This window comes from Crocodylus siamensis, chromosome 9 (genome assembly GCF_052110815.1).
Source record: "Crocodylus siamensis isolate JL-2025a chromosome 9, ASM5211081v1, whole genome shotgun sequence".
NCBI lineage: Eukaryota > Metazoa > Chordata > Crocodylia > Crocodylidae > Crocodylus > Crocodylus siamensis.
Genome location: NC_143403.1, coordinates 63,172,664 through 63,199,741, shown reverse-complemented (window position 1 = coordinate 63,199,741; position 27,078 = coordinate 63,172,664). Strand labels below are relative to the sequence as shown.

The 27,078-nt window shown below is 44.2% G+C and overlaps 1 protein-coding gene across 2 annotated transcripts in view; it reads right to left on the bottom strand.

Annotated features, from left to right (window-relative positions):
- Window positions 1–27,078, bottom strand: part of GALNT9 (polypeptide N-acetylgalactosaminyltransferase 9) — a 233,101-nt gene that overhangs the window by 92,094 nt on the left and 113,929 nt on the right. For both annotated transcript variants that reach the window (XM_090062430.1, XM_090062432.1), the window contains one exon: window positions 18,782–18,899. In XM_090062430.1, the coding sequence (XP_089918556.1) occupies window positions 18,782–18,899 (118 nt within the window). The remainder of the gene's footprint in view (window positions 1–18,781; window positions 18,900–27,078) is intronic.

Here is a 27,078-nt window from a genome sequence, read left to right as displayed (position 1 = left end):
CTAGATCACATTGCTATTCTCTAATGTACAATTAAAGCATCTCAATTCATCAGGGGCCCACAAACCGAACTGGCACACATTCCTTTATGTGCTATTGATTATGTATATTAGTAGTGCATCCATATATCAAACTGATGTTTATATAGCTATTCATTGGCTAAGGTGAAGGAACTATGCCAAGTATTCACAATCAATTAGAAGAATTAGTTTCACAAAATAAGTCAAGTCTTACAAAAACACCTATGTTTTCAATATCCTTTTGGCTATAAAATTTGGTCCTTCATTCACATGTGGTCCTACACCTGAGTAAAAATATCACAGTCCTTTATGCTTTTTTAACTGATTTGGTTTTTTTCCCCCTATAACAGTACTCTGAATTTAATGTTGCATTGCAGAAGATGACATTTTGTAAAACCACAGGTATAAGAAATGGCCCATAGTGAAATTGTGAACATTATCCTGTAACATTTCACAAAAATATATTTGCAATCATCAGACTCCTAAAAATTATATAGATATATTTTTACAGAGAGCACGCAAGTGAATCCAAGAAATATATGAGTTACAATACAAAATGCAGTAAAGAATAACCTTAGGTGCTCAGAATGGAGACTGTCGCCTTCCTTAAATGTCTTATGCCTGGGAGCACTGTAATATTTTAATTTTAGTGGATTTAGAGCCTGCATTGAGGGGTCTGTTCGAAAACCGGATGTAGTTTTGTTAGGAAGAAAAAAAAAGTAAGACAATACTGGAAAAAACTGCCCCCCCCCCCATTCTTTCCAGGGGCTCATAGAGCAATCATCTGAAGACAGTAATTTTTTATGAAGCAATGATTAAAATTGTTAATGCTAAAATTATGCATGGAAGGCACGGCAGAAAATTAGCTGTACAATTCAGAGAACCACAGAAGGGAGATACATGCTATGAATTATGCAAGGTAGAACAATCTGTATAGGTGTCCTGGTAAAACATCCCTCCACAGCAATATCAACTACTAGGATAATCACTGCTTGGTCCCCTACAGCAATGAGATCAAGATGAAAAGAATCACAGAATCATAGAAAGAAGGAACTCAACTTCCAGCCCTTTGGACAAAGGAAGTGAGCAGCTGCAATGGCTCTTCAAAGCATTAAGATTTCAGATTGAGCTGTTCTCATAGCCTTTCAGAAAGGGAAGATGAGGTTTTCGTGCACTTCATAATGCATGGGAAGCCAAACTCCTCCAGACAGAGTGAATCAATACTTCAGTTGAGACACGCCCAACTTGGCATGGAATTTCAAGCAAACAAAAGGTATCTTCATTCCCATACATCACTCCTGAAGTGCAGTATCAAAATTCACCTCTCATCTAATATAAATGTCTGCAGAGGGTATTTTCCCTTCCACACCTCCTATGTCCTTCTTTAATATTTGCTGTTCAAATTCAGTGGTCTATACCATTTACTGCACCTGTCAAGGCTAATTTATTCATCAGCTCTGGCAGTAATCAAAAAGACTGAGATCGATGCTCTAGCAAACCCTGACATCTACTCATATTTTCAAGTCCCTTTTGACCTTGAACTGCAGCTAACTGGTGCTGAACTTGTCAGTAGCTCTGCGGGGCTCACTAGGCCTGGCAGGTTGGACCCCACTGGGCTAAAAGGCACAATGCTAGCGAAACGAACACAGAGATGCAAAGGATGAACCTTTGATGGGGGTAGGCTGGGAAGCTGGGGAGAAACACTATTGTAAATGGTAACTTGGTCTCTTGGTAATTCTCCTGCAAGAAACACCATGGTAGTTATTCTTCCTTATTTTACTCCAGACATTTCAAAGCGCTGCCTTCGGACTCGTCTCTACATGAAGTAACTCTAGAATACTTACTATTCTTTCAATCCCAGCCTTACCTTAACCTTCAACAGCTTTACCAGGTAAACCAGACATTAGATGTTAATCCACACAAAAGATATTGCATAGATTTTGGCACAAAGAGCATTTGTAGCAGAAAAGAGGGCAAAGGAAATAACCTGGATTAGCATAGAAATACAAAATCAAGATCTTCTAAAGCCACCCAAGGAATGTTAAAACACAGTCCTATTAAAAAATTAAAAACTTAGATACCTTTGGAAACCCAACCCAAACCATGACTACATGCAACTTGCTTTGACGCAGGAGTCTTTGTTCTGACAGGAGGTTACAGGAGATGATCACAGGCGTCCTTTGCTGGCTCTATGAACTTCTGTTGCCAAACTCTCAGTCAGCGTGACTAGCATAAGTAAAGGGATTTATAACTGAAAGAGGCAGTTGGGCATCATTTTTCCCTCCATATCTGTATGTAGAAGTAAAGCATCTTCCTTATGAAAGCATGCACTTCTGCATACCAGGTTACATCTACCACATAAACCCTGTAGGATGGGGAGGCTATAGGGCAGCCATGTGAAAGCTACAGAGGGTCTAAAACAGTGCTCAGCAACATTTCTGGACAAAGTGCCAAAAACACCCGCAACCTTGACTTGTAAGATGTTGGTGTGCCAGGGCGGACAGCGGAGAAGCCATGGGGGTAGGGCTAGGCAAAATGTCACTGCCAGTTTTTTTTCGACGTTGTTTTGACCTTTTTTGAGATCAAAACAGCAAAATTGAAATGGAACAGATATAGTCGAAGCAGCCTTGAAACAAAACGAGGCAAGTCAAAACGTTTTGCCATTTTGCCGCTGTTTCGACGTTTTGCCCATAGGCTATAACAGGGAAGGACAAAACAGCCTATACCTTTGTCATTTCTTGCCTGATTTGGATGAAACATACAGGAATGACAGCCCCTTCCAGGGGCATGAAGCCTGCCAAGTTACAAGGGGATAGGTGCAGGGATTTGGGGGAAATTGCACCCCAAATTCTAGACAGCAAAACTCATGTCACATGCATGTGTTAAGCCACAGCATGGTCAAAACTGCAGGAGTGCTAGCCCCTGCAGAGGCCACAAAGCCTGCCAGCTTTCAAGGAGATAGGTGTGGGGGATTCTGGGTCCTGGGGCCCTGCACCTGTAGCTGCTGACAGGCAAAACTTGTGACATGGGCGCTTGTGCACCTGACTGTCTCCGTCTTGGGGCAGAAGCAGTTCCTGGCTCTGTATTGACTCTTTCTTCTCCTTAGTTTGTGGTTTGGTAGGTGTTAATCCTTGCCCATTAACTCATTATCCTCGCTAGCTACTGTGTATGGAGCTGGTCCCTGACTGAACCATGATTGACTGCATAACACAGTAGCCTAGCACAAGCACCCATGTCGCCAGTTTTGCCTGTCAGCAGCTAGGGGTACAGGGTCCCAGCACCCAGAACCCCTGCACCTATCTCCTTAACAGCTGGCAGGCTTTGTGGCCTGAGCAGGGGCTAGCAGGCCTGCAGCTTTCACCCTGCTGCGCTTTAACACACACAGCGTCACCCATGTCACAAGTTTTGCTTGTCCACAGCTTGAGGTACAGTTCCCCCCAAACCTCTGCACCTATCTCCTTGAAACTTGGCAGGCTTTGTGGCCTCAGCAGGGGCTAGCAGGAATGCAGTTTTGACCTTACTGTGGCTTAACACATACATGTGACACAAATTTTGCTTTCAAAATTTGGGGTGCAGTTTTCCCAAATCCCCTATACCTATCTCTTGGAAACTTGGCAGGCTTCATGCCCTTAGAAGGGGCTACTATTCCTGCAGGTTTCATCCAAATCAAGGCAGAAGAGACAAAGTTATAGGCTGTTTTGTCCTTCCCCATTAAACATTGAAACAGTTTTGCCATTACGACCGTTTCGACGGAACGAAACAGCTGTTTTGAATCGAAACAAAATTTGAAATGAAATGCTGTTCTGTTGAGACATCGAAATGCTGGTTGAAACAGAACGCTGCTGTTTCGTACAGCCCTAATGGGGCTTGTCAGGACAGTGCAGCCCTGGCCACGTTCCTGCTGTCTGCCCCCAGTCATGTGGGCCAAGCAAAATGCCTTTGCATGCCATGATCTGGCACTCATGCCTAGGGTTGCCTACCCCGATCTAAAATGAGAATGAATTATTCCTGCTTCTCTAAGAAAGCACTGTATGAACAGGAGAGCAGCAGTCCAGAAGCTGCACTTACGGCATTCTCTTATTGATCGTGACCAAGTCATTTCTTACTCAGATACGAGTAGCTCCACATCAGTTCTAAGCAAAGCAATATGGAAGAAGTCCTTAGGGGCCAGTGGAAGAGAACTGGTGGCCCAACATGGCACCTTTCCTATGTCCTAGGATAGTTATTTGAGGTCCCAAACTGAACACAGTCTTTACATTTTGTAAATGGCAGCAAAATTCTAACAAAGCCAATTCTGACTTTTTCACTATTCCCTGGGGGAGATCACTAACACTTGCCTCAGTTTCTCCCCTGCTTAAAATGGAGATACATGTGTTTATGTTTCACCAGGTTGCCATGGGGACTTAATGGCTGAGGCCTGCTCTGAAGATGTAAAACTGTTTGCTTTTCTATTAACAATAAAGTATTTGAGTAAAATGACATTTCATTAGACTTCTAGAAAGAAATCCAAATAGCTTTTTAGGTACAAAAATGTAGCTATGATTTTTCCAAGACATATAAATGTATCATTTTGTTATAGTTCAAACACATTAATATACATGATGTAGCTGCACCGAAAACAATTCACAGATGTGTTTTGACTCATTTCTAGGTTCTTGTTGGCTGGGGCTCTCATGCTATAAATACCATATGTCACTTGAAATATGATTTTCAGTCAGATCTACATTTTCTCATCCTAAATTAGAAATGGAGGTGATGGATTTGCTAGGTTTCTGGGGGGGGGGGGGGGGGGGGGGGGCGTTGTTGTTTTTTAAATAGCAAACACCTTTCTATTTATCAGGAAAAAATTACAAAAGAAAAGCAAAGAGGCATTTTTACAAATACTTCTGATTATGTCATGTTTGTAGAAATCCAGATGAGACTGGTTGATATTTACAGAGAATATATAACGATGTAGAGTTGTAAAAATATTTTTTCTAGTGTATGAATCTGGACACCTTACAGTCTTCACAAGGAATGAAGCCGCACATGAGTTTTGCAGATTAGGGGAAAGGAACAACAGTAAAGCTTTGATGCTGCGCCAGATCACTTGATAATGTAAATCTAATGGGGGGGTGATCCCTGCTGCCCGCTGTGGGGCAGTGGCGGGCAGCAGGGATCGCCCCCTGTGCCTGGCAGCACCCACTGAGTCAGGGCTTTTTTTTACAAGTGCTGGGAGCTGGGGTGGGCAGGGCAGCCATTGCTGGGCTGGGAGTGTGGGTGGGGGTTGGACCAGGCTGATTTAGAGATTCAGTAGGAGCCAAATCTCTGAATCAGATTTGGCCGAATTGATTTGGGACAGTGATTCGAATTGCTGAATCGAATCACTGTCCCCTGAATCTGAAGCGAATACTAGCCGCTTCTCACAGGCCTAGCGTACAGCGCTGGATGATGCATAGAGGGAGGTTTGAATTGCAGGATTCAGGGTGTAAACTGAATACTAGGGGATGAGAGACAAATTTTATTCCCTCCAGATACAGAAATACCAGTAGTTAGTTGACTAGTTGCATCCTCAGGGAGTTTCTTCTGCAGCATCTAGTGTAGGTCACTGTGACAGACTGCACCTCAAGGGCAGCCATGACAGTCCCTAGTAGGTATCTTAGTCCTGCCCTGCTCCCCAGCCTCTCAGGGTCTCATCCTGCTACCTCACCTGCCACACCTTGATGCTTTTATTAAAGAGGGGAGGCAGCCCTTAGAGCATCTAGAGCTCACCGGCGTCTTTCTCATTCACCGTTCCTCCTTGGGCTCAACTTGGCTCACTTGACTTGGTCTCCCTTCCCACTGCAAACCATCTCTCACAGCCTGCGGCTCTTTTCCTACCAGAGAGAGAGAGAGGGAAACGATGTGCGGTGGGGTTGGAGCCCCAGGCCAAGAGGGAGACTCAGCCTGGGGCTCCAACCCCACTACACAATCTTTTTTGTGGCTTAGACCCCTCTGTCCCTAATTGCCTTAAGGGCTGAAGGTGGCCTCCATCCTAACCTACAGCCATGCCCATGCCTCATAGGTGTTACTGTGTCAGCAATTTTTTTCTGTAGTGGCTTCAGCCCTCTTGGCTTAAGCACATTAATATTCTGGTTGCAGGCTTCCTGCTCTTTCCCACTTGTCCAGGCCTGGCTTTAGCGGCCTTAGCCCCTCACCATGGATCACACTAGGTCCTTTTGACCTTCGCCTGTCTGTGTCTTGTTCCATGAGCCCCTGGCCCCTGTCTCAGATTTTGTCCTAGTCCCCCTGACACTCCTGGACCAGATAGGGCTGTCCACAATCTGTCTCAGTCTCCACTAGATTCCCTGACCCATGTGAGGCTGCTACCTGTCTGTCCCAGCACCCTGGGGTCCCTGACTCAAGGCAAGGCTGTTCTCCAGCCTCTCAATGGTTTGGCTTTGGCCCTCACATAGCCTCCTGGGTCCCATATCCTGATCTATTTGAGCATTAGCTTTCCTGTTTTCCAGGCACCCCCCGACCTGTGGCCTCCAGACCACTAGCCACACCAGGTCCTCCAGTATGTGGGTTTCTCTGGCGTTGTGTTGCTCTGCAGCTGACCCAGATGCCTACCTGACCATAGCGCTTGGATGCTGGCTTCCTATCTTTTAGGTCACAGGGGACAGGGGTCCCTGCTACAGTTGCTAACAGAGAACGATGCCTAGCAGTGACAGACCATTGACTTGATCTGGAATGGCAAAAGTCACATGCTTCTGCATGCTTCATTCTGTGTTGCACAAAGCAGGTAAGTACTGACTGACGTATGACAAGAAGTCAATACAACCTGGTCAAGGCCCGTTATAGGCACAGGATAAGCCTACTAAATTCTCATTCAGAGTGGGTTTTCTGAAACCATTGCCTATTTGTCTGTTTGCAGTGTGGACATACCCGAGTCAGAGATGTGACTGCAGCCAAACTAATGAGAGGCTGCAGAACAGCCTTGCCCTGCGCATCCAGGGTCTCTAGGGTGCATGAAACTTGGGCAGCTAGTATGCTGCTTGAGGTGAAGCTGTCATGGTACAGAGTTCAGTGCAGGTTTCAAAACCCACTGAATAATGCACAGGCAGTTAGCCCTGATCTCTGGGCTGCCACAGCTATGCTGCTAGCAGTATGCAAGGATCTGTTGATCTGTTTCTCAGGGAAGATTTATTTCACAGTTTCAGCTAACGTGGTTAGTCAGTCATCAGAATGAGATTAGCTGCAAATGGCACCCCATCTTCCTCAATAAGTGTCCCCCTGGCATTTTATCTTATGCTAAATTACCCTGGTCTTGACCTTAGGCAAGCAGTGCATTGAAAAAACAAACTAAGCTGCCCACACGTCCAAACGTTTGGATTTTCCCATCCAACAATTTGGGTGGAAAAATTGCATGCTTATCTTTTGAAATGTGAAATTCCAAATCTCCATCTAACTCTGTAATCTTTTTCCTCCCAGCAGTTTCCCCCTTTTTTTCTCATTACCATAAGGCAAAGAGATTCACTGTTGTCAGCAGACAAAGAAGCCATGAAAAAAGGAGTTGAAAAGAACAGATTTCATTCCAGTGTGACAGGTGGCTTTGGATGCCAAGTTTCAAGCACACTGAAAACCAAGGGTGTTCCTTGTAGATGATATCCTGACATGTAAAAAAGATTAATATGAAAATGGTATAGAGGGAGGCCAAAGAATCAGAGGATGCTAAACCTATTCCTCCACTAAGAGAAACTACTCATCATTTTGCTAAAGGACATTTTATTCAATGAACTCCAAACAAGATCCACATTCTTGTTGCTATAGGTGGGATTCAACCTACCGGTGATTTTTTTTTATTTTATTTTTTGTTGTATCAGATTTTTTTGTATCAGATTGTGATGGCTGTTTTAAAATTGAGGATAACTATAACCTTGAACTGCAAACAATGTTTTCATCAGAACCTACTGATACACTTTATGCAATGGTGTTCTAGCATGAAATTACCAGAAAGCTACAGGGCCAGAGCTTGTGAATAACGTTATAACCACGCTCTAAAGTGGGAGCATTGGAAATGGCCAGATGCTCTTTTCTGAGCTACTTGGCTTCAACATCACATCATGCTCCATGGAGTGTAACATTTTATGTTACAAACTCTTTCATGTACCAGACCATTATAAAAGCAGGAAGCTGGAAATTTCAGAAATAGATCAACAGCAAAAAGAGCTGTAGAAGGAAAACGCTCCCTTCCATAAGCCTTCGCTCCTACCATCTCAACACTTCTGTGCAGATTGAATCTGATGGAGGTAGCTCTGAGGTGGCAGGTCTGAACTAAAAAGAACGGGAGAACTGCAAAGAAATTGTGTGTGGCAACAGTTCAGAGGTTTCAAGAATTTGCACTTGGCCTCTGGACCAGAATTGGGGTGGATGAGCTAGAACAGGTAAAAAATGTTGTGGGGCAAGATTTTCTGTTTTTTCCATCAAAATCAACACGTTCTACAGGAATGTGTCAATTTTAATAACTTCCATCTCAAATCTGCCTGGTTTCCTGCTATCTCATTCATTTCTGCCAGAGGCAATTCAGGGCCCCTAGTCTACTTGTTCCCTATTGACTCGCTGGGCAAAAGTTTTTCTCTCAACTTTTTCAATTTTGCTTCAGAACCGTTTTTTTTTTCAGAATGTTCCTACTGTGGAAAATAGCAACATTTCTCCTCCCTTCCCAAAATGGAATGATTTTTCCTCCTTCCCATTTCTAAAAGTCCCATGGAAAGGAAATCCTGAGTTTTGAACAGATGTAGTAATAACTCTCCAATTGATCCTCACTGCTGTGCAAGCCCTGGCTCAAACTCTGAACCATATTCTGTACTGGAGGCAAGTGAAGGGGGTCTGGCTTCAGGGTAACTGGGTTTTTATACTGACTGAGAAACTGATAGCCTGGACTCAAAGCACCCTTGAGCGGTTCAGTTCTCCGCAGCCCAGGCTGTCCCATAGAACTGAATTGGTAAGTTGTATTGGTAAATTGGTATTGGTAAGCCGTAGCACTGTAGCATTACAAGCATTGGGTGGGGGGGAGAATTGCATCTCTGGTGTATGATATTCAAGCTGAAAAAATACTGGGTATCATTTGCCTTTATTGCAGTTTGGTTTTGCAATTGGGTGAGGAAAAGTCAAATACCAACTAATAATTACCCTAGTGATTGTGTTCTCTGAACACAGCCAAATAGGATAAGGTGACCTGTGCTATATAACAACTCTAAGCTAAAGAGTGGGGAGAGGGAAAGGGTAACTTTTGCTGATAATATGTGCCATACCTGTGTGTTTGAAAAAAGGCTTTCTGGATTTTGTTCTTTAGTATCCAAAATTATGCTATTATCCATGCTGTGTATAATCCCTCGGAGGAACAAGTCATTTAATGCTGAGCATGAAAAAGGCCACTTCTATTTAAAGCACCAAAAAAATTAGCCACCAGTGAGATATTTAATTAACCTCTTGGTGAGTCATTTTAATTGGTTTACGCATATAAGGGAAGCAGCGTGGCTGAGGAGTTCGATCACTGGCCTAAGGCTCGGAAGAACTGGGATTTCCTCCTGGCTCTTGCACTGGCCTCATTGCTGACCTTGAGTACGTCACTTGAGTTCTCTGTTTCTCTATCTGTGAAATGGCCGAATGAGACTGACCTTGTAAGGCAAATGCAGCTTAGCTTAGGCAATGGTTGGATTGTTAAAACACCAGATCAGGACCTGGCCTACAACTTCCTGCAGCAGATGATCACTTATCCTTGTGCTCGTGAATTCTAATTGAGGACATTTTTTACATTTGATTATGAATTATTATTGCATTGCTATTTCTATTGTATCAGGGCATAGAAGAGCTAAAATAATGACCCTGAGGTGTCAGAGCCATTGCAAATCCTGAGCTAGAGAGTGTACCTCCCAGAGAGCTTGCAGAATAAATTAACAAAGTAGACAAAAGGTGGTGGAAGCGGGGAACTGGCATAGAGAGAGGAGAGAACTGGCTCAAGATTACCCAGCAGGCCAGTGGCAGAGCTGAGAATAAAAATCACCTTATCTGAGGCCCAGCCCTGAGCACAGGGCCATGCAGCCTTCCTGAGTGTTTAAAGGCTCATGCTTTCTATGTGCAGAGCATTTCTTAAAATACCTGCAGAAGCACCAGGTTTGATGCCCTCGCCCTGGGTGCAGACGAGTGCAAGACTAAACCATTTTAAAAGCATGTGGGGTGGGACTTGCCACTCGGAAGTACGTGTCAGCCGAATCCGTTCGGTTCTGTAACAGCTTCGTCTGCCAACGTGTCTGCTCATCTTGGAGCTGAGTCGTTGCAGCAGTACACCTGAATGAACTAGGTTTATGGTTACCATTGCTTGGCTTCCTCTTGGAGTGGAATATGGCAGACGGACAAAACAGTTACATCTTTCAAGCACGGTGATTTTAAAGCTCTTTTAGTGTTCATCCATTTCCACCCTCTTGTGGGTTACTACGTTGCTCCCCAGAGCCAGTGGGTTTGATAGTAAGCGAATGCACTATGGTAAAGCTGAAACCAAGCGGTGTCTGTTGACTCCAGCTGGGGACCTGGATTCATGTGATTTACTTGTGGAATAAAGCGATATCCAGTATACACCAGAATATTGGAACAAACCTTACATCTGGGGTAAGCGCAGTAATTCAGGCTTTGCTGATACTGTTCCTTGAGCTTTGTGTCCCTCTCTCAGTCCAGGATTGTCTCAGGTCTCCTTCCTCATTTCCCTACCTTGGGATCCAGAAATGAATTTCAGCTCTGCTGTTTTTAGCTTAGTGCTCAGACTACACGGTGAGTCCGGGTGTACCCAGCTCCTCATTGTTGTAGTGACTGTGATTAAATTTCACGCACCGATTCAGCGCGCTGCTTTTTGAGTTTTCTTTCTTTTCCCCGCCAAGCCCAAATGTGTCATTTTCCACATTGATTGGATCTCCTCCTGAGGACAAAGCCCATTTCTGATGAGCAGTGAATGAGTAAGATGTTGTAATGATCTGTTTGCAGCAACAAGGAGAAAATATCCCTGGGTGCATGCAGGCATTAAAAAAATTCCCAAAGTGGTTCAGATTGCGACATGCATGCAAGGTCATTGATGCAAAGCCACAAAAGCAAGTGAGTGCCATCAACCCTCTTATCCTTCTCCCCTGGGCACACATCTTCACAATTTTCCAAAGGGGTCTTCCATTCCCTTCCCGATGTGGTCAGTTGTCGACATTTGGTTGGTGTTTTTTAGTAAAGGAACATCGTCCTTCTGCAACCAAATGCATCTATTCCTTTTCCTCTGCAGGCATGTTTATAATTCGCCACAAATAATTACAACATAAATTCCAAAGTCTTCAACAGTATTGTCCCAGTTGCAAGGGATGTAATATATACAAGATTTAAAGTTATCTACTGCACGCTTAAGTGATGGTTACTGGGTAGGGATAGGGAACTCCATGAAATTTCCCTTGCAGTGCTTCTTCTAAACTTGTTCATCATAGGGTTGAGTTTCATTGGCACCTTCTCTGACTCTAAAACACTCCTATTGTTTTTCTATAACATAGCACGCTGCATGGGGGGCGGGGCTCTTCCACAAGTCCCCCCAACCCCCCACTCTGGCCCCCAACCTGGGCCAGCTCTGGCTCTTTAAGAAAAAAACAAACAAACAAGAAAGCCCCTGCACTCACCACTCCTGCTGGTGGGGGGCGATCCCCGCTGCCCACCGCACCATGTGGGGGGCTCTGCATGAGCCCCCCAAAGCCCCAAGGCTGCTGCAGGTGAATGCGGGGCTTTTCTCTGGGGTTTTTTTTAGTTAAAGGTCTGGAGCTGGCCCTAGCAGGGCACCCATGGGGGGCTGGGGGAGTCAGGGGGTTGGAGGGGCTCATGCAGAGCCCCCCATGCAGCATGAGGCAGTGGGGGGCAGTGGGGATTGCCCCCTGCCCAGCAGCACCCGGTGAGTACCGGGGCTTTTCTTTAAAGTGCCGGGAGCTGGAGCGGGGCAGCCATGTGGGGGCTGGGGGAGAGGGCAGGGGTCCCCCCATGGTCCCCGCCCCCAGCACCTCTTCCCCACACTTAGTACTTACCAGCTCAGAGTCTGGCTGCAGCTCCCTGCTGCAGCCACCAGGGACTTCCCAAATCATCAAAGCTCTTCTAATCTTTTCTGAAGATTCGGAGACTTTTAAATCGATTCGGACCTTTTAATTGGTCCCCGATATGATTCAGATTCGGAGATTCAGCCACCAAATCAGGCCGAATCTCCTCCAAATCAAATCGCCATCCGAAGCTTTTCACAGCCCTACTATACACCCATACAGCATTATTAGTCATAATGTTAACCAGACACAGGTAATGGCTATTTTAGAAGCATGCTAATACTAATTAAGTCCTTGAAAACAAACTCACTTAGGCCTGGTAAAGGTACTAACTAAGCTTTCTAAAGTATATTCCATCTTCACTGAGAGCAGTCTTACAAGATTTAGGCCATGGTGTGAAAAAAAACTAGCAGATGTGACATGACCAGGACCACTCATGTGCATAATGCCAAGCTTGTACTCCATCATCAACCCCTTACAGCACAGTGGAGATTAATGAGTATTTTCTTATTGCTCTGGCTCTACTATGAAGCCCCACTACATCTAAGAAGACGTACAATTCTTCACATAAGCCATTTTTGTTTTGTTTAGTAATACCTGCCCCCATTGGCCCCACAGGACCTGGCCACTGATCGGGGGGATTGTGGTGCTGCCCATGATGGAGCTAAGTGGGCACTAGTCATGGTGCCTCAGTACACTGCAGCTGGTTTTTCTTGTTCCCTTACTTACCTAGCAGTGTTGTTTCAGACAATGCAAGCTGAGGAACTCATTCCTTTACCCCCTTCACCATAAGCAGCCCCAATGTGCTGGAGCGGACAATCATGGGCATAAAAGCTATAGTTACTCAGACAGGCAGCGGCCCTTAATTGTTAAGGGCTCCCCCTGGGACATCTTGCTGGTGCTGGATTTTTCCAGAGGGCAGATGCACAGCACTTTAATATAAAGTATATCCCTGTGAAGCATCTCAAACCAGGGAAGCCATTAGTCTTCTGGGCACCACCTCAGCTAAAACCTTTCATCTACCAGTACTGTTTCTCTTTGATTAACACACAATACTATTTAAAAAAATCCCTATGAATTTGGTTTATCCAGGCTATAATCTAAAAGAGAAAACAGGAAGATTTGCCCCCAGCTGTCAATCTGGCAGCACATTTATTGTTTGCTTGGTTGGTTTTTTTAAATGGCGGTCACATAGTTTCATTTAAACGGTGGCATCCTTTAAAATAAATGACGACTCTGCTCCCACCCACCCTAGCTGAAGACGAGTGCAAAATAAGAAGAGCAACAACTTGTTCGCCTTATCGCTGGAGACCTGGTATAAGATGACAGATCTTTGCTGTGATGATTAATGGCTCTGCTATAAAAAGATGGATCATAAACTCCTTGTATTAGGTCAAATCATAAACTAGGCTTTTAAAGTTTATATGATCCCTTTCTAAACAATCAAAGGTATTTGTGGCTCCCACTAATAAGGAAGCTTATATGAGGCTTGTAAACTACTCAGTTCCCTAGTGAGTTGCCAAATAAATAACTACAGTCCATTATAACTATTCCCAAGTCTATTGGGGCATACCCATGTATGGTTTCATAACTGTAGACTATTACATAGAATTACCTGAATTCTCATCCTTTTTTCACATTTGTTTCAAACACAAAGGCTTTGAGCAATGGCTATGTATTGCCACATCTCACACAAGTCACCATTTGGATACTGCAAGACTTCCAAGGCCAAATTGCACCCCCAGACCTGCAGTGTATGAAGCACACTGTGTCTCCATGAGAAGGGTTGATACTGGAGCAAATACTATCTTTTAGCATGGTACTACCATCTGAATGCTACCTCCTCTCCGACCAGCTCTTCAGACTTTAATATGAGGAAGCTGGGGCTAGAGCCCTGCTTTCTCTTTCTTTCATCCCCATCCCCTTCAGGTGGATGCATAAATAGTGCATTTATACCTGGCTGTGCAAAGGATACAGTGTGTGTCTTGTGGGGAGGGGAAGGCCTTTCCCACTCACATGAGGGCTAGCTGCAGCCATCTATTGTTAAGGCCAAAATCTACTTTTGCATACTCACAGACTGCTCAAGTCAACTTCAATGGCAGTCTTACAAGCATATGCAGGAGCAGAATTCAGCCCTAAATTCAACAGTTTTCTGTTGAACTTGAAAAACAGGGGTCAGGAAGAGATTATATAGTCAACAGAGATAAATGCCTTTCTTCCTTTTACAGAACCACGCTTATTTTGGAGGGTGGCCAGAATTCTTCCCCCCTCAAAACAGGACTAGACCAGCCTTACAGACACCGATGGGGTTCACTTGTGGAGTTGCTCAATTAATGGACTCCCCTGGTTCCTGCCAACCACTGGGAAAAATGCAGAGTTTCTCACAAGAAACTGAGAGTGAACAAGACATTCATTCCAAGCGTCCACAGCAGGTATGAAAACTGAATAGCTCTGATCAGCCGGCTGGGGGCATTATACAGTCTAGGCACTAGTACCTCGAAACAGGAAATCACTTAAGATAGCTATTTACAAATCCCCACCTATGGATACTCTATGGGGAAAATCCATTAGTGAGCAACACAAGATAATATTTTTAATAAATTATATATTTAAGGAGGATTAGTTGGATTATCAAATGGTATCCTATTCAAATCAGGATCATTAGTTGTGCTGGCTTTCCCAATTCCACTTTATTAAAATAATTTAAATTAAGGTTCTTTAGACATAACAATCTAACTCCGGCACTCCAAACTTAATCCCTTCTCTTTTCATGTTACCATAGCACTAGTTTGCAAAGCAGTTTAAAGGATTATTTTTTATTTATTTTTTAAAAAACCCCCACTGGTTTCTACAGAACTTACCTTTCTCCTGTCCACCCACATGTAGTGATTACCAAGTTCAAAAAACAAAGACGTACAGGAATGAGAAGAACTAAAACAACAAACTTTAACTGTGGACCAGTAGGCACCCTCCACAGACCCTTTGTCTGGATCTAACCAACTAGCTAGCTAGCTAGCAGCTCTCTAACTGAGCGACCATCTCCCAGTTCCCTCAGTCTCCTGATACGGAGCATCACTAAATTATAACTTCTATCACTACACCACCATTTGTAGTTATTGTACTCAACTCTTTTATTGGTTTATTGGCTTGTTTTTCTGCTTCTCTGTGTTCCCCTTCTTCACTTCCTTTTCTCTGCCTAAAATCTCCTAACTTATATTATGATCATCCTTTCCCCTACTCCTGCAGGTATGCAGGAGCAGGGGAAAGCAGGCTTCCTCCTGTCTCTGCATGGACTTTAAACACACAGAGCACAATGCAGTACTGCCTTGCCATATCTCTTGGTGTATTCCTTAAAGTTCCAGCCGTCATGTCATTACACAGGAATTTCCACTTTAAATGTCCACTGTTTGAAGTGAACAGTAAACTTTAAGCTCCCACTGATCAGGTACACCCTGATCAAAAAGCAAAAGAAGACCCACTGATATATTTTTTCATAAACAGGGTTTTTGGAACCCAAGCTCCAGTCTTTACAACTTGTGCTTGGCTGTGCTGCGAGGCCCAGCTAGTTTTGAACGTCTTGATCTTAAAGCAGCAATGGCCAAACTAGAAGTCAGGATCCTTATGTGTAGGGTCATGAGTCCGAGACTTGTTCAACAATTACCTTGCCTGGGTTCAGACTGCAAGTGGGGTCATGTATTGCTCTGGCAACTGGAGCTGGGTCACAAGCCCTGAAATAGGGCCATAGCCCTCCAAAAAGCAGACCTCTGCCCCCAAAATTTCATTTTCCTGAGGTGCTACAGACCAGGAAGTCCTACTGAAGTCAACAGGATCTGCATGGGTTCCATAAACCCTAGAAATAAGGAGCCTCCTAAGATCCTAAAAGCCTGGCACCCAAAATTAGAAGGCAAGACAGTAGCCTAATGCGGTATGTCTGGAGTCATACCAGTCTGAAACAGAAAGAGGAACAGGACACATCTCCAGATATCAAATCATATGCTTGCACCACCTCACCAGGCCTCCTCCTCTATATCTGTATATAGTTCCAGGAACAAATCCCATCTAAACATCATATGCATATTTAGTAACTATTAGGTTCTTTTGGACTCATCTGAGCAAGTTGCAAGGATGCAAGACAGACTGCGAACCTACTAGTGCACGTTCTCTTCCTTGGCTCTTGCAGTACCTTGCTGTATGGCCCTGGGCAGACATTTATTTTGAACTGAGTTTTCTCATTTTCAAGATGGCTATAACAGAAGTCAGCACACAGAGGGCTGCCATGAAGGCATCCAATACTTTGCAATCCTGGAGTGAAAGACCCTTTGAAAATTCAATTTAATACCTAAACTGAGAGAAGATCCCATATGATCCCTATGGTACAATTTCGTAACAGCTCCAAAACATGCTAGAAGGCATTGTGTTGATAATTGCACATTAACAGATCCATACTGTGTTATTTCTTAACACCATAAAGCCAGATGAAAATATAGATTAGCAGATCTATACTATAGATTGAATTAATGTTTTATGTTAATGATCTGAGACCGAAAATATCTACATGCTCCTATACAGTTACAGCACTCTTCAAATGTCACAGCAGGATTAACCACCCTATTCAGGGCAAATACAGACACCTACCAGGGGCTGAGCACTTTAAAACTCCCTGTAACTCCACATACTCCAGAACTTCTGATATCCCAGGTTCTCTCCACCCCTGAATCTGCAGTGACTACCTTTTCATAATCCTATTAAATCCCTTTTCTCTGTTTACCAAGAGTCCTAATCACACATTGCAAATTCTTCTCATATAAGGAAGAACGACAGTTTTCAGATTCCTTATGAGGCTTATTCATCAGCTACTCAAGAGTTTTGCTAGGGCGTTCAATCTATTCTTGAAGCAGCCATGTGGAAAAGGTTTCAAACAGCTCAAAGCCCTGCACAATGATAAAGGAAAGCTGAGGAGCTCACACAATCCTGGTAATAGCCTGACCCTCTTAAGGAAAATAGAATGATTTGTGGCAGCAGTTTTCCTGCCCCATGCCTAAGTTCAGTACCTCCCCAAACCATTGGTAGCCTAGTCACATAGTCCCATTAAGAAAACCCATTCCTCCTATGCTGCAATAATAAACATACACAAATATGTGCAAACCAATTCCTGTCACAATGACCTTCTCCCCAAGTCCATTAATGTGAAGGGGCTTGCATTCATAGGCACCAACTCTGTGCGTGCTCTGGGGCTCAAGTACCCACCAAAAAGAATTAGCAGGTGCTTAGCCCCCGGGAGCCACGTTGGGCGAGCTGGGTTGTAGTAATGCAGTGCCGCTTCCAAGCACGTGTAGGGTTCAGCCTGGGAACGCAAAAAAATTTTTTTAAAAATAAAAAAAGCACCCACAAACAAAAATCAAAGTTGCTTGTATTTATTTCATATAGTAGAGCTGGATCAGAGATGGGTTCATTTGATGCCCAGTGTTTCAGCAGGAGCAGAATACACCCTTTAATGGGCACATTACATGTTCTGAGGACAAGTTAGCTTGAGACATGGGATAAAAGGAGAGGAAAATTTTGTTAAAGAAATGTGAAATGGCTTACTTCTCTATGGGTCCTGGGGATGCTTTTGACTTCCATGGAGCTTCTTGGAACCGACTGGGGCAAAGGAGCATACTGTATTAATCCTGCTAGAGGCATTGAGGAGTTACTGCTAACAGACCCTGCCCTTAACTACTACCTCTACATTTTGCAACATCCCAAGAACAAGGCTTATTTTGGGCCTTCCTCACTCTCCCTACAGTGATGCTTTTCATGCAAATATTTCCCAGTTAGCACTAACTCTCAGGTACAAATCTTCAGCCCAGAACACAGCCTGAGTAGTTAGGCTGGGGGAGTAAGGGGAAAAGAATGGAAATGAATGAATGAATGAATGAATCAGAGGAAATGAATGAATTCACTCTATGCCAAGCCACTGAGCCCTGAGAGCTGAGCAGATCTTGTAGAGCATGACGGTGGTGGATACTGAGCAGGGAAGTGAACAATGAGATCCTCAAAGCAGTGGATCCTACAGTCTCACCTCCGGTGCACTGGTCAGTAAGGACGTGCTATAGAGGTGAGCTCTCACCACTGCAGAACTGGCCACTCTCCCTAAATCCTGCTGCTTTGTACAGTGGAAGCAGTCTGGATCTATTTGCAAGGGAGTCTCTGTAGCCACGTGGCTGGGACATGACCAGCCATTACTGGAAAGGAGGCCACTGGTGGTTTAAAAGGGCACATGCCATTAGATGTGGTGGGAAAAGTGTTACGATGCAGGATATCAGATTAGAGGAGCATAATAGTTTGGCCTTTGAATTTCTAGGGGAATAAGACAGCCTGCATCATACATAAGTGCTACATGGACTGGACAGAATGGTCAAATGAAGTACAAGCTCCATTGAAACCAGTGCAGCTACACTGTTATAGGTGGGGATCTGTCTCCTTGAGCTCAACCCAACTGCAGAATAAACAATATTTCCGAACTGCATGAATTTGCTCAGCGTTAGCAGAGGCATGAACATTCACTTGTCTTGGCTGCTCATAGATGCTTTTGAGACCAATTTACATTCTGTACAATACCAGCTGCCTCTTGGTAGTAGACTGAAAGCTGGAAGGCAGCGCCCCTTTCCCCCCTCTGCACTTGAGTATTACATGAAGTCTAGTTGGCTACTCACCCGCATGCCCAGTTCAATATTTTCTCCCCCGTAGACTTCCATTCCAGGGTCAAGCAGACCAATCTCACCAAAGTACTCCCGGTTCACCACAAACGAACACCCAATCATTGCTGGGGTCCTGGGCAGAACAAGAGGAATGGGGGGAAAAAAAAGTGCTTAATATGTAATGGAGCTCACACATACTGCAAAGCTGTGTTTTCAGGTGAAAATCACTGTCCAGAGAGCCAGCACAAAAATCCCAATGCACACCCTTTGAGGGATTAAGGGCACAGTCCAGAAATGTGTGCACTTAATTTTAAGCCTAGGTAGTACCTGTTCATGCCAAATGGCTTTTGATGGCCCAAAGTAATAAGGGATCAATAAGCCTTTTGCAAGCCCTTTGTGCAGGGGTGAATTTCAGCTGTGGCAAACTTGTTCCCTGATGAAAAATAAATTACTTCAGTAGTGTGAATTTTTAGAAAAGGGAAAAAAAAGTCACCAGGAAGAGAGAAAACACTCCTAATTCTGTGTCTTCAAGAGATCAAAGGCTTACAAGCGACCCCAGAGCTGGATCTGAAACTGGTAGGAAAAAGCAACTTAATTCTCCTTTTAAAAGATGTGCCAAACATATCAAAGCTCTTGGAAGTTTCTGTAAAAGCCACCTGCTACTTACAGCCCGCTAGAACTCCTCTTTTTTCCTCCTTCATGAAAGATTCATGTCTACCCTGAAACTTGCTGCATTGCACAGTGATGTTGGGTTTTTAATCCCCTCCCCTCAAAAATATATGGCCCAGTTGCATTAAAATATATGAAGTCACAATCAACTTCAGATTTTCATAGCATTTCATTGAAGGGAGGCAGGGTGATCTAATGGATGAAGAAGTGGTTCAGGTCTCAGCAAACCATGCTTCCATTCTCTTTCTCTGCCACTGACATAGTGGGAGACCTCATACAAATCAATGTTTACCTGTAAAGTAGGGAGAATATTACGGATGCCGACAGGTGCTTTGCTTTTTTGTACAATGCTTCAGGATCTGCTGATGAACAGTTCCATGTAACAGTTGGTGTTACTATTATTATACAATTATATTATAAATACAACATCATGAATACAGTGGGAATAAGACAATTGCATTAGAAAAAGTAGGGCAGGTCAACCAAGATCGTCAGGAGTATGGAGCAGCTGCCATAACAGGAGAGACTCAAAGGACTAGGACTTTTCAGTTTTGAAAGAAGGTGGCAGCGGTGGGATACGATAGAGGTTCCATAAAATTATGAAACTGTCTTGGACAAAATTAATAGTGAACTGTTATTCACCAAATCCCCAAATACACCAACTAGGGGACACCCACTCAAATCAGTAGGAAACTGGTTTAAAACTAACAAGAGAAAACACTTTTTTATGCAGCACATAGTCAACTTGTGGCACTCATTACCACAGGAGGTTGTAGAGGCAGCTTAAAAAAAGGACCAGTCATAATCATGAAGGATATATCCTTTAATAGTTGTTAAGCAGGACAGTCAGGGATGTAACCTCTGGCATCTCCAAACCAAGGATGACAGATGCCAGGGAGGGTATGACAGGGGATAGATCACTAGCTCCATGGAGGTCAGATAGATCACTCTTGCTATATCCTGTTCACAAGCTCTCCCACTAAAGCATCCGCCTCTGTCGCTTATGGAGACAGGATCCTGGGCTAGACGGATCATTTGTCTGACCCAGTATGGCACTCCTAATGTTCTCGTGCATATTTACCATCATCTGCCACAAACTTTGCTAGCATCATTTTACAATAGTACACTTGCTCCTTAAAAAAGGTGGCAGAAATTAAATCAGAGTGTGAGGGAGCATCTGTGCTACTGGCGCTTTTAGAAAAGAAGACTCCACATTGTGTGGCCACGTGATCACAAGCAAGTCATCCCCTTGCCCAACTGTGTATCTACAAATGGGACTACAGTCGAGTTGTACTGCCTGTTTGAGGGGGCCAGCAGGTCTGCAAATGTCCATCTCAGCCTTAAACACACACATTGATGACAAGCAATAGGATGGCATAAAAAAATAAATGTTTGCGTGGTGATTCAATTTACTCCTTCATTAGACCTTGGCTGCAAAACTCATACTACTAAAATTGTAATACTGTGTTTGATTTTTAATACTGGCTTTTTATCAGTGATATGACATTTCCCCAATGTGCAACAAGCATCTCTTTTGCTAGGGCTTCTTTCTTTTTTCTTTTTTTTAAATAATAGAAATTGCATAGAGGTCGGATGGAGTGGAAACCTGAGTCCCCCACCAAGAGGCTTGTAATGATTTTATTATTAATGCTCAAAGTCCCCAAATAATTTTAAACAAAAAAAAATGCATCAAGATCAACTGGCTCACCATTTATTTGCATCTCAGGTACTTGTGTGTACCTATGAGGAGTTCCACTGATTGCATCAGGGCTCTATAAAAATCATTTTCATGTCTGGGACCTTCATAGGGAAAACACTGGCTGCAAAATCCTTTCAGAAACACAGAGCTTGGGGGCAAAGCTCAGATTATGAACTATGTTCTTGCTCCCTTTGAGATCAATGGGAGTTCAGCCATTAAGTAGAGCACTATTCCCAGGGGCCCAATCTGGCTGGCCAGGCTCTGGTTTTAGGTGGCACACCCTGCAGTCACATGCACCACCCACTTTTCTTTCAAACTTTTTTCAGGGTTTTTTAAAAAGATATTGGGATTTCCTGGTATCTAATTTTGGCTCCATGCTGAAAATATGCAGCACAGAGAACCTTTTCACATGTGTCACGTGCATTTTGCAGCACCTCAAAAGCCTTTGAGGCACCACAAAGTGCCTGGCTGCACTTGTCTGGATGTGCCCAGTGGGTTTCAGAGTCAGATCGAAAGGCTGTACCTGATAGAGTGGATGGCATTTTCTCTATGGTCTAGGCATTAGATACTATCTATGCAGACTAAGACAGAAAATGAAAAAAAGACTGAAATGTATCCTTACAACATTTCATTACAGTGACCCCAAAACCCCCTACTTTCTTTATTGACTGGTTCTAAAGCATTAGCTCATTTTCACCAGGTAAATGTGAAATATTTCCCAAAAAAGGGAGAAAACCATGAAATATAACACACAACCAGGTGACATCTGAGTAATATATTTACCAGCTGATTTCATATGTAGGCAAAATTTCACCTAGAGTGGAAAAATCAATCCATATCTCACCCAGGTATTGATGGACCCCACTGGTAACAGCAGGCGGCCATGGTAATGGTGTTATCACATTAGCGCCCTTTTCTCATCAGGAGTTCACTACCTAGATGGCAGGAGGTTAAAAAGCTTTAAACAAATGGCGAAGTATATGGATAGATAAAACAATTCTTCACCGCTGGGTTTGAAACATATCTAACGTTCAAGACGACAGCCTGACCTATGGAAGGAACTATTTGGTGCCCTTGAAAAGGTTCATTTGCTGAAGCACTGCTATTACTTATCTATAATGGACTCTGCTGAAACACTCACATTACTGGTACAGCTTCAGCTGGCTCGCTCTCTCTCCCTTTCTTCATTTGCTAGACATTGCAACCTCTCACATTATTACATGGCTATACTACACTGCACACCGTCCCGCTGATGTTTTGTCTGCATAATTGAAAAAGGCAGCTGTTGATAGAAACACATTTGATCGGCACTGTTTTCTGACAAAGAGACTGAAATGGCTTGATTAACTCCTGAATGCCACGTCCTCAGCCTCAAACACAGTCCAGGAAACGGGTCCTAAGGCAGCAAGGAGAAACAGCACGGAAGAACTCGATAGATGAAAACAAGCATTTTGCATCTGCCAATGAATTTGGTTTGAAATTGGAGAAACCATTAGCCTACAGGGACAATATGAAAAGGAAATGCCAGGTTCATAGTGCATTTCCTGCTAGAACCACCTCCAGCTGAAAGCTTGATAGCCAAGACCATTGGCAGTGGCTAGTGAATTGGAGGGTGTTTCCATTTCCAGGTATCCAACTTGAGACAGCTGTGGAGACCTCTAAGAAAATCCAAAGTGGCTCAAGAAGCATTTCTGGCAAGTCAGTGGGTGACACTTTCCCCTCGAAATAGCACTGAGCAAACATGCCACAGGATGATCTCACCAGGTCTCTGCCTTGTCAGAAGCATTGGGCTGGGGTTCTCATCTCGACTCATTCTTTGATGGAGTTATGTTGGTTTAGGCCAGTTAAGGATCTGGCCTATTTTTGGAGGTGAACTAAAACTAGAATTTCTGAATTCCAAAGTTGATTTTACAACAGTAGGAAAGTTAGTCCTGATTAAATTTCAATATGTCTAATCACAATACTCTTGCCCAAATATATGCTGTGGGTTTAATGATGTGCTTCAAGTCCTGTACCCAAACGTTTCACTGTGTTAGTATGAGGTTTTAATTGGTTGCTACATTCTCTCTCTCTCTCTCTCTCTCTCTCTCACACACACACACACACACACATTATGAAGCTGTACCAGTAAATGTGTTATTTTTATTTTTTACTCTATATATATTTGGCTCATATGAAGACATTAGAGATGCTGGAGATTACATTAATAATAGGAAACCAACTTGGCGAAAATGGCATTTTTTCCCAAGATTCTGTATTTCCAGCCATAAAGCACGTGGCACAAGGAACTTCCTGTAGATTAATGAATGGCTGGAGGATTGATGGCCTGAAACTTTGCCCTTGGCCATTAACCTCTCAGGTGATTAATTCCTAAAGAAATGCCCCATGCTGAGGTGCTTGCTACAATGGTAATTTATATATTCTTTTAATTTATTGCTTCCCTGTGGGATAAAGCTGAATCTGGTCCCAGTCTGACTATACCTATTCGGAAACAATTTCTTGTCTGAGGTGGTATGTATGTGATGGAGGTGCTTTGGAAACGCTACAAGAATTAATTCAATATTGTCCACAGAAGGTGATTAGCTAGTGACCAACATTTTATTATCAATGTACTTAGAGGTTCAGAAGCACAAAGAGGGAGGGAGGAAAAAAAAGGTTGAGATGGGCCAAAACCTGGAGGAGGTTATCGTTTTCATGGCTGTGAAACACAGCAGGTTAGTGTTTACTTGACAAGAACAAAATCCGTGCAACAGCAAGAAAACTCTCTCGGAAAACACCGAAACATTATGGAAGATACAAAATGTGTGAGTTTCGCTACTTCAGCCAAGCACGGTACTGCCATAGTAATCTGATGGAATTCCAGAATGGAGGAACATTTCGTGTGACATATAGACCAAAATCAGTAACTGAAGGACAATTATGGCTCCCAAAAGGACCTGTGAAAATGGTCCTACGATCGTGCCCTTATCTGCTACCTAATTCAGTCGCATGTTGTGAGTTTACTGAAAAAACTAAACTTCTATGAATGGCTGCACCATGCATCCACCACGGCTGCAGAAGAACAGTCTGAATTCCATTCCCTTCTTGCATGACACCTGATGGCCACGTCCAGACATGCATGGACGTTTGGTTCCCCAGGGGTGGCATAACTTGTGCCACCGCTAATTGTTCCTGGGGAATGCCCAGGACATATGTACCCTGGTGTGTGGCAGGTTATCCCGGGTGGGGTAGGGGAGGCTGCGGCCAGCACTGGGATGACCCCAGAAGCCTTACCTGGGGTCCTGGGGGCTCCTGAGCTGCAGCAGCAGTGATCCTGCCATGCAGAGCCTGGCTGGCAGCAGAGCATGGCTTCTGCTACCCAGGCTCCAGCTTTGGGTGGCGCATGCTGCTGCCGCATGTGCCACTCTGCCTTTTTTTTTCCCATGGGTTTCTTTGACCCCTGGATATCCAAAAAAACCCTCCGCACTGCTCCCTTGCATTGTGGAGAAGCACTGAACATGTGGTATGTGGTGCCACAGATGTGTCGGGATGCAGCTGATATGTAATACGAAAAATGGAGTCCAGTGGTTAGGACACTTGCCTCAGCCTTAAGAGAGCCAAGTTCCCACTCTCTTGTGGATTACTTTAGACAATTCACTTTATCTTTCTATGCCTCTCTGTGGATACCTATAGATGTGCTGCAGAGCTTCTCCAATACACTACAATACAGCGCATTGGAGCAGACTTAATTTCATAGATATCATAGACATTCGGGCTGGAAGGAACCTCAGAAGATCATCGAGTCCAGCCCCCTTCCCAAGGGCAGGAAGTCAGCTGGGGGTCATAGGATCCCAGCAAGATAAGCATCCAATTTTCTATTGAAGGTGTTCAATGTAGGTGCTTGAACCACCTCCGCTGGCAGACTGTTCCAGACCTTGGGGGCTCGGACAGTAAAGAAATTCTTCCTTATGTCCAGCCTGAAACGGTCTTGTAGTAGTTTATGACCATTCGACCTCATCATCCCTTGGGGCGCTCTTGTGAACAAATGTTCCCCCAGATACTGGTGGTCATCCCTGATAAACTTATAGGTGGCCGTCAGATCACCCCTGAGCCTGTGCTTTTCCAAGCTAAAGAGTCCCATGGCTCTCAGCCTGTCATCGTAAGGTCTGCTTTCCTGACCTCTGATCATGCACGTGGCTCTCCTCTGGACTCTCTCAAGCTTCTCCACATCCTTTTTGAATTGTGGAGCCCAAAACTGGATGCAGTACTCGAGCTGCGGCCTCACCAAGGGGAGAATGATGCCCCAGGATTTGTTTGAGAAGCATCTATGGATGCAAGCCAGCATTTTAGTCACTTTATTAGCTGCAGCATCGTATTGCAGGCTCATGTTAGTCTTGTGGACAATGATGACCCCCAACTCTCTTTCTTCCATAGTGCTAGCCAGCGTAGCACTGCCGAGCCTATAAGGGTGCTGTAGGTTTTTCCTCCCAAGGTGGAGAACCTTGCATTTTTCAGTGTTAAACACTATCAGGTTCTCGTCCGCCCATTTGCTGAGCCTGGATCACCTGCCTGTCTTCTGGTGTGGATACTTTGCCCCAGAGTTTGGTGTCATCGGTGAACTTGGCCAGTCTGCTTCTGACTCCAATGTCTGCATCATTAATGAAGATGTCGAACAGGGTATGGGTCTAAGGACAGAGCCTTGGGGGATCCCACTGGTCACAGGACACCATGACGATTGACTTCTGTTGATTACCACCCTCTGGGTCCGACCACGAAGCCAATTTCCCAGCCAGCGGATCATGGTGGACCCAAGGCCACAGTTGGCCAGTTTTGCTAAGAGGTGATCATGGGATACCAGATCAAAGGCTTTTCTGAAGTCAAGATGCATGACATCAATCTCTTCTCCCTTGTCCAGGTGATAGGTTACCTAGTCGTAAAAGGAAATGAGATTGGTCAAGCAAGACCTACCTGCGACAAATCCATGCGGGCTATCCCTCAGGATGTTGGCCTCGGCCAGTCCATTAAGGATGGCCTCTTTAATAAACTTTTCTAAGACCTTCCCTGGGATAGAAGTCAGGTTGATGGGCCTGTAGTTTGCCAGATCCACTTTCCTCCCTTTCTTGAAGATTGGCATCACATTGGACTTCTTCCAGTCTTCGGGCACTACACCAGAGCACCAGGAGTACTCCAAGATCCAAGCCAGAGGCTGGGCTATGACGCTCGCCAGCTCCTTGAGTACCCTGGGGTGCAGATTGTCAGAGCCGGCTGACTTGAAGGTATCCAGCTTCTCAAGGTGTTCCTTCACGAGGTCAGTATTGATGGAGGGCAGAGGATCTCCCTCACCTGGACCTCCCTGTCCCATAGTGGTCTGCTAATAGAGTCTGCTGGAATGTGCTGATTAGTGTGCTCCAGCCAGCCTGGGCATCTCATGTATCAGCAAACTCACACTTCAAAATAGCGGCAGAGGTGCTTTAACTAAAGCTCTTTGAACAAGTTTTAGTTAAAGTACCTCCGCCACCATTTTTAAGCACGGTAACACCAATGCACAAGATGCTGTAGGTACTTTAATTACATCGGCTCTCAAAGATGCTCTAATTAAAATGCCCCCCCGCCTCCCCTCCTGGAGCATGTGTAAAAAGGCCCTGTAAGAGCAGAATAAGAGAACTCTAGGACAAAGAGGTATCATAAGGACAAATACATTATACGTAGCTAGACAGGCAGATAGACTTTACCAGAGGAGTTCTAAACTGGGGTAACATTTTCAAATGACCTGGCCTCTGAAATACCATTTTCAACAACAACCTTAGATACCACATGTATGAGACTAAGTTCCAAGGCCTTTAATAAGACTTAGGTACTAGGTCTCAGTAAAACTTAGGTACTGTGGGTGCCTATACACATGCTCTGGGGTGGAGGGTAGGGACTGTAATTAGAATTGCTCTCAGAAGCCACTCTAATTAAAACG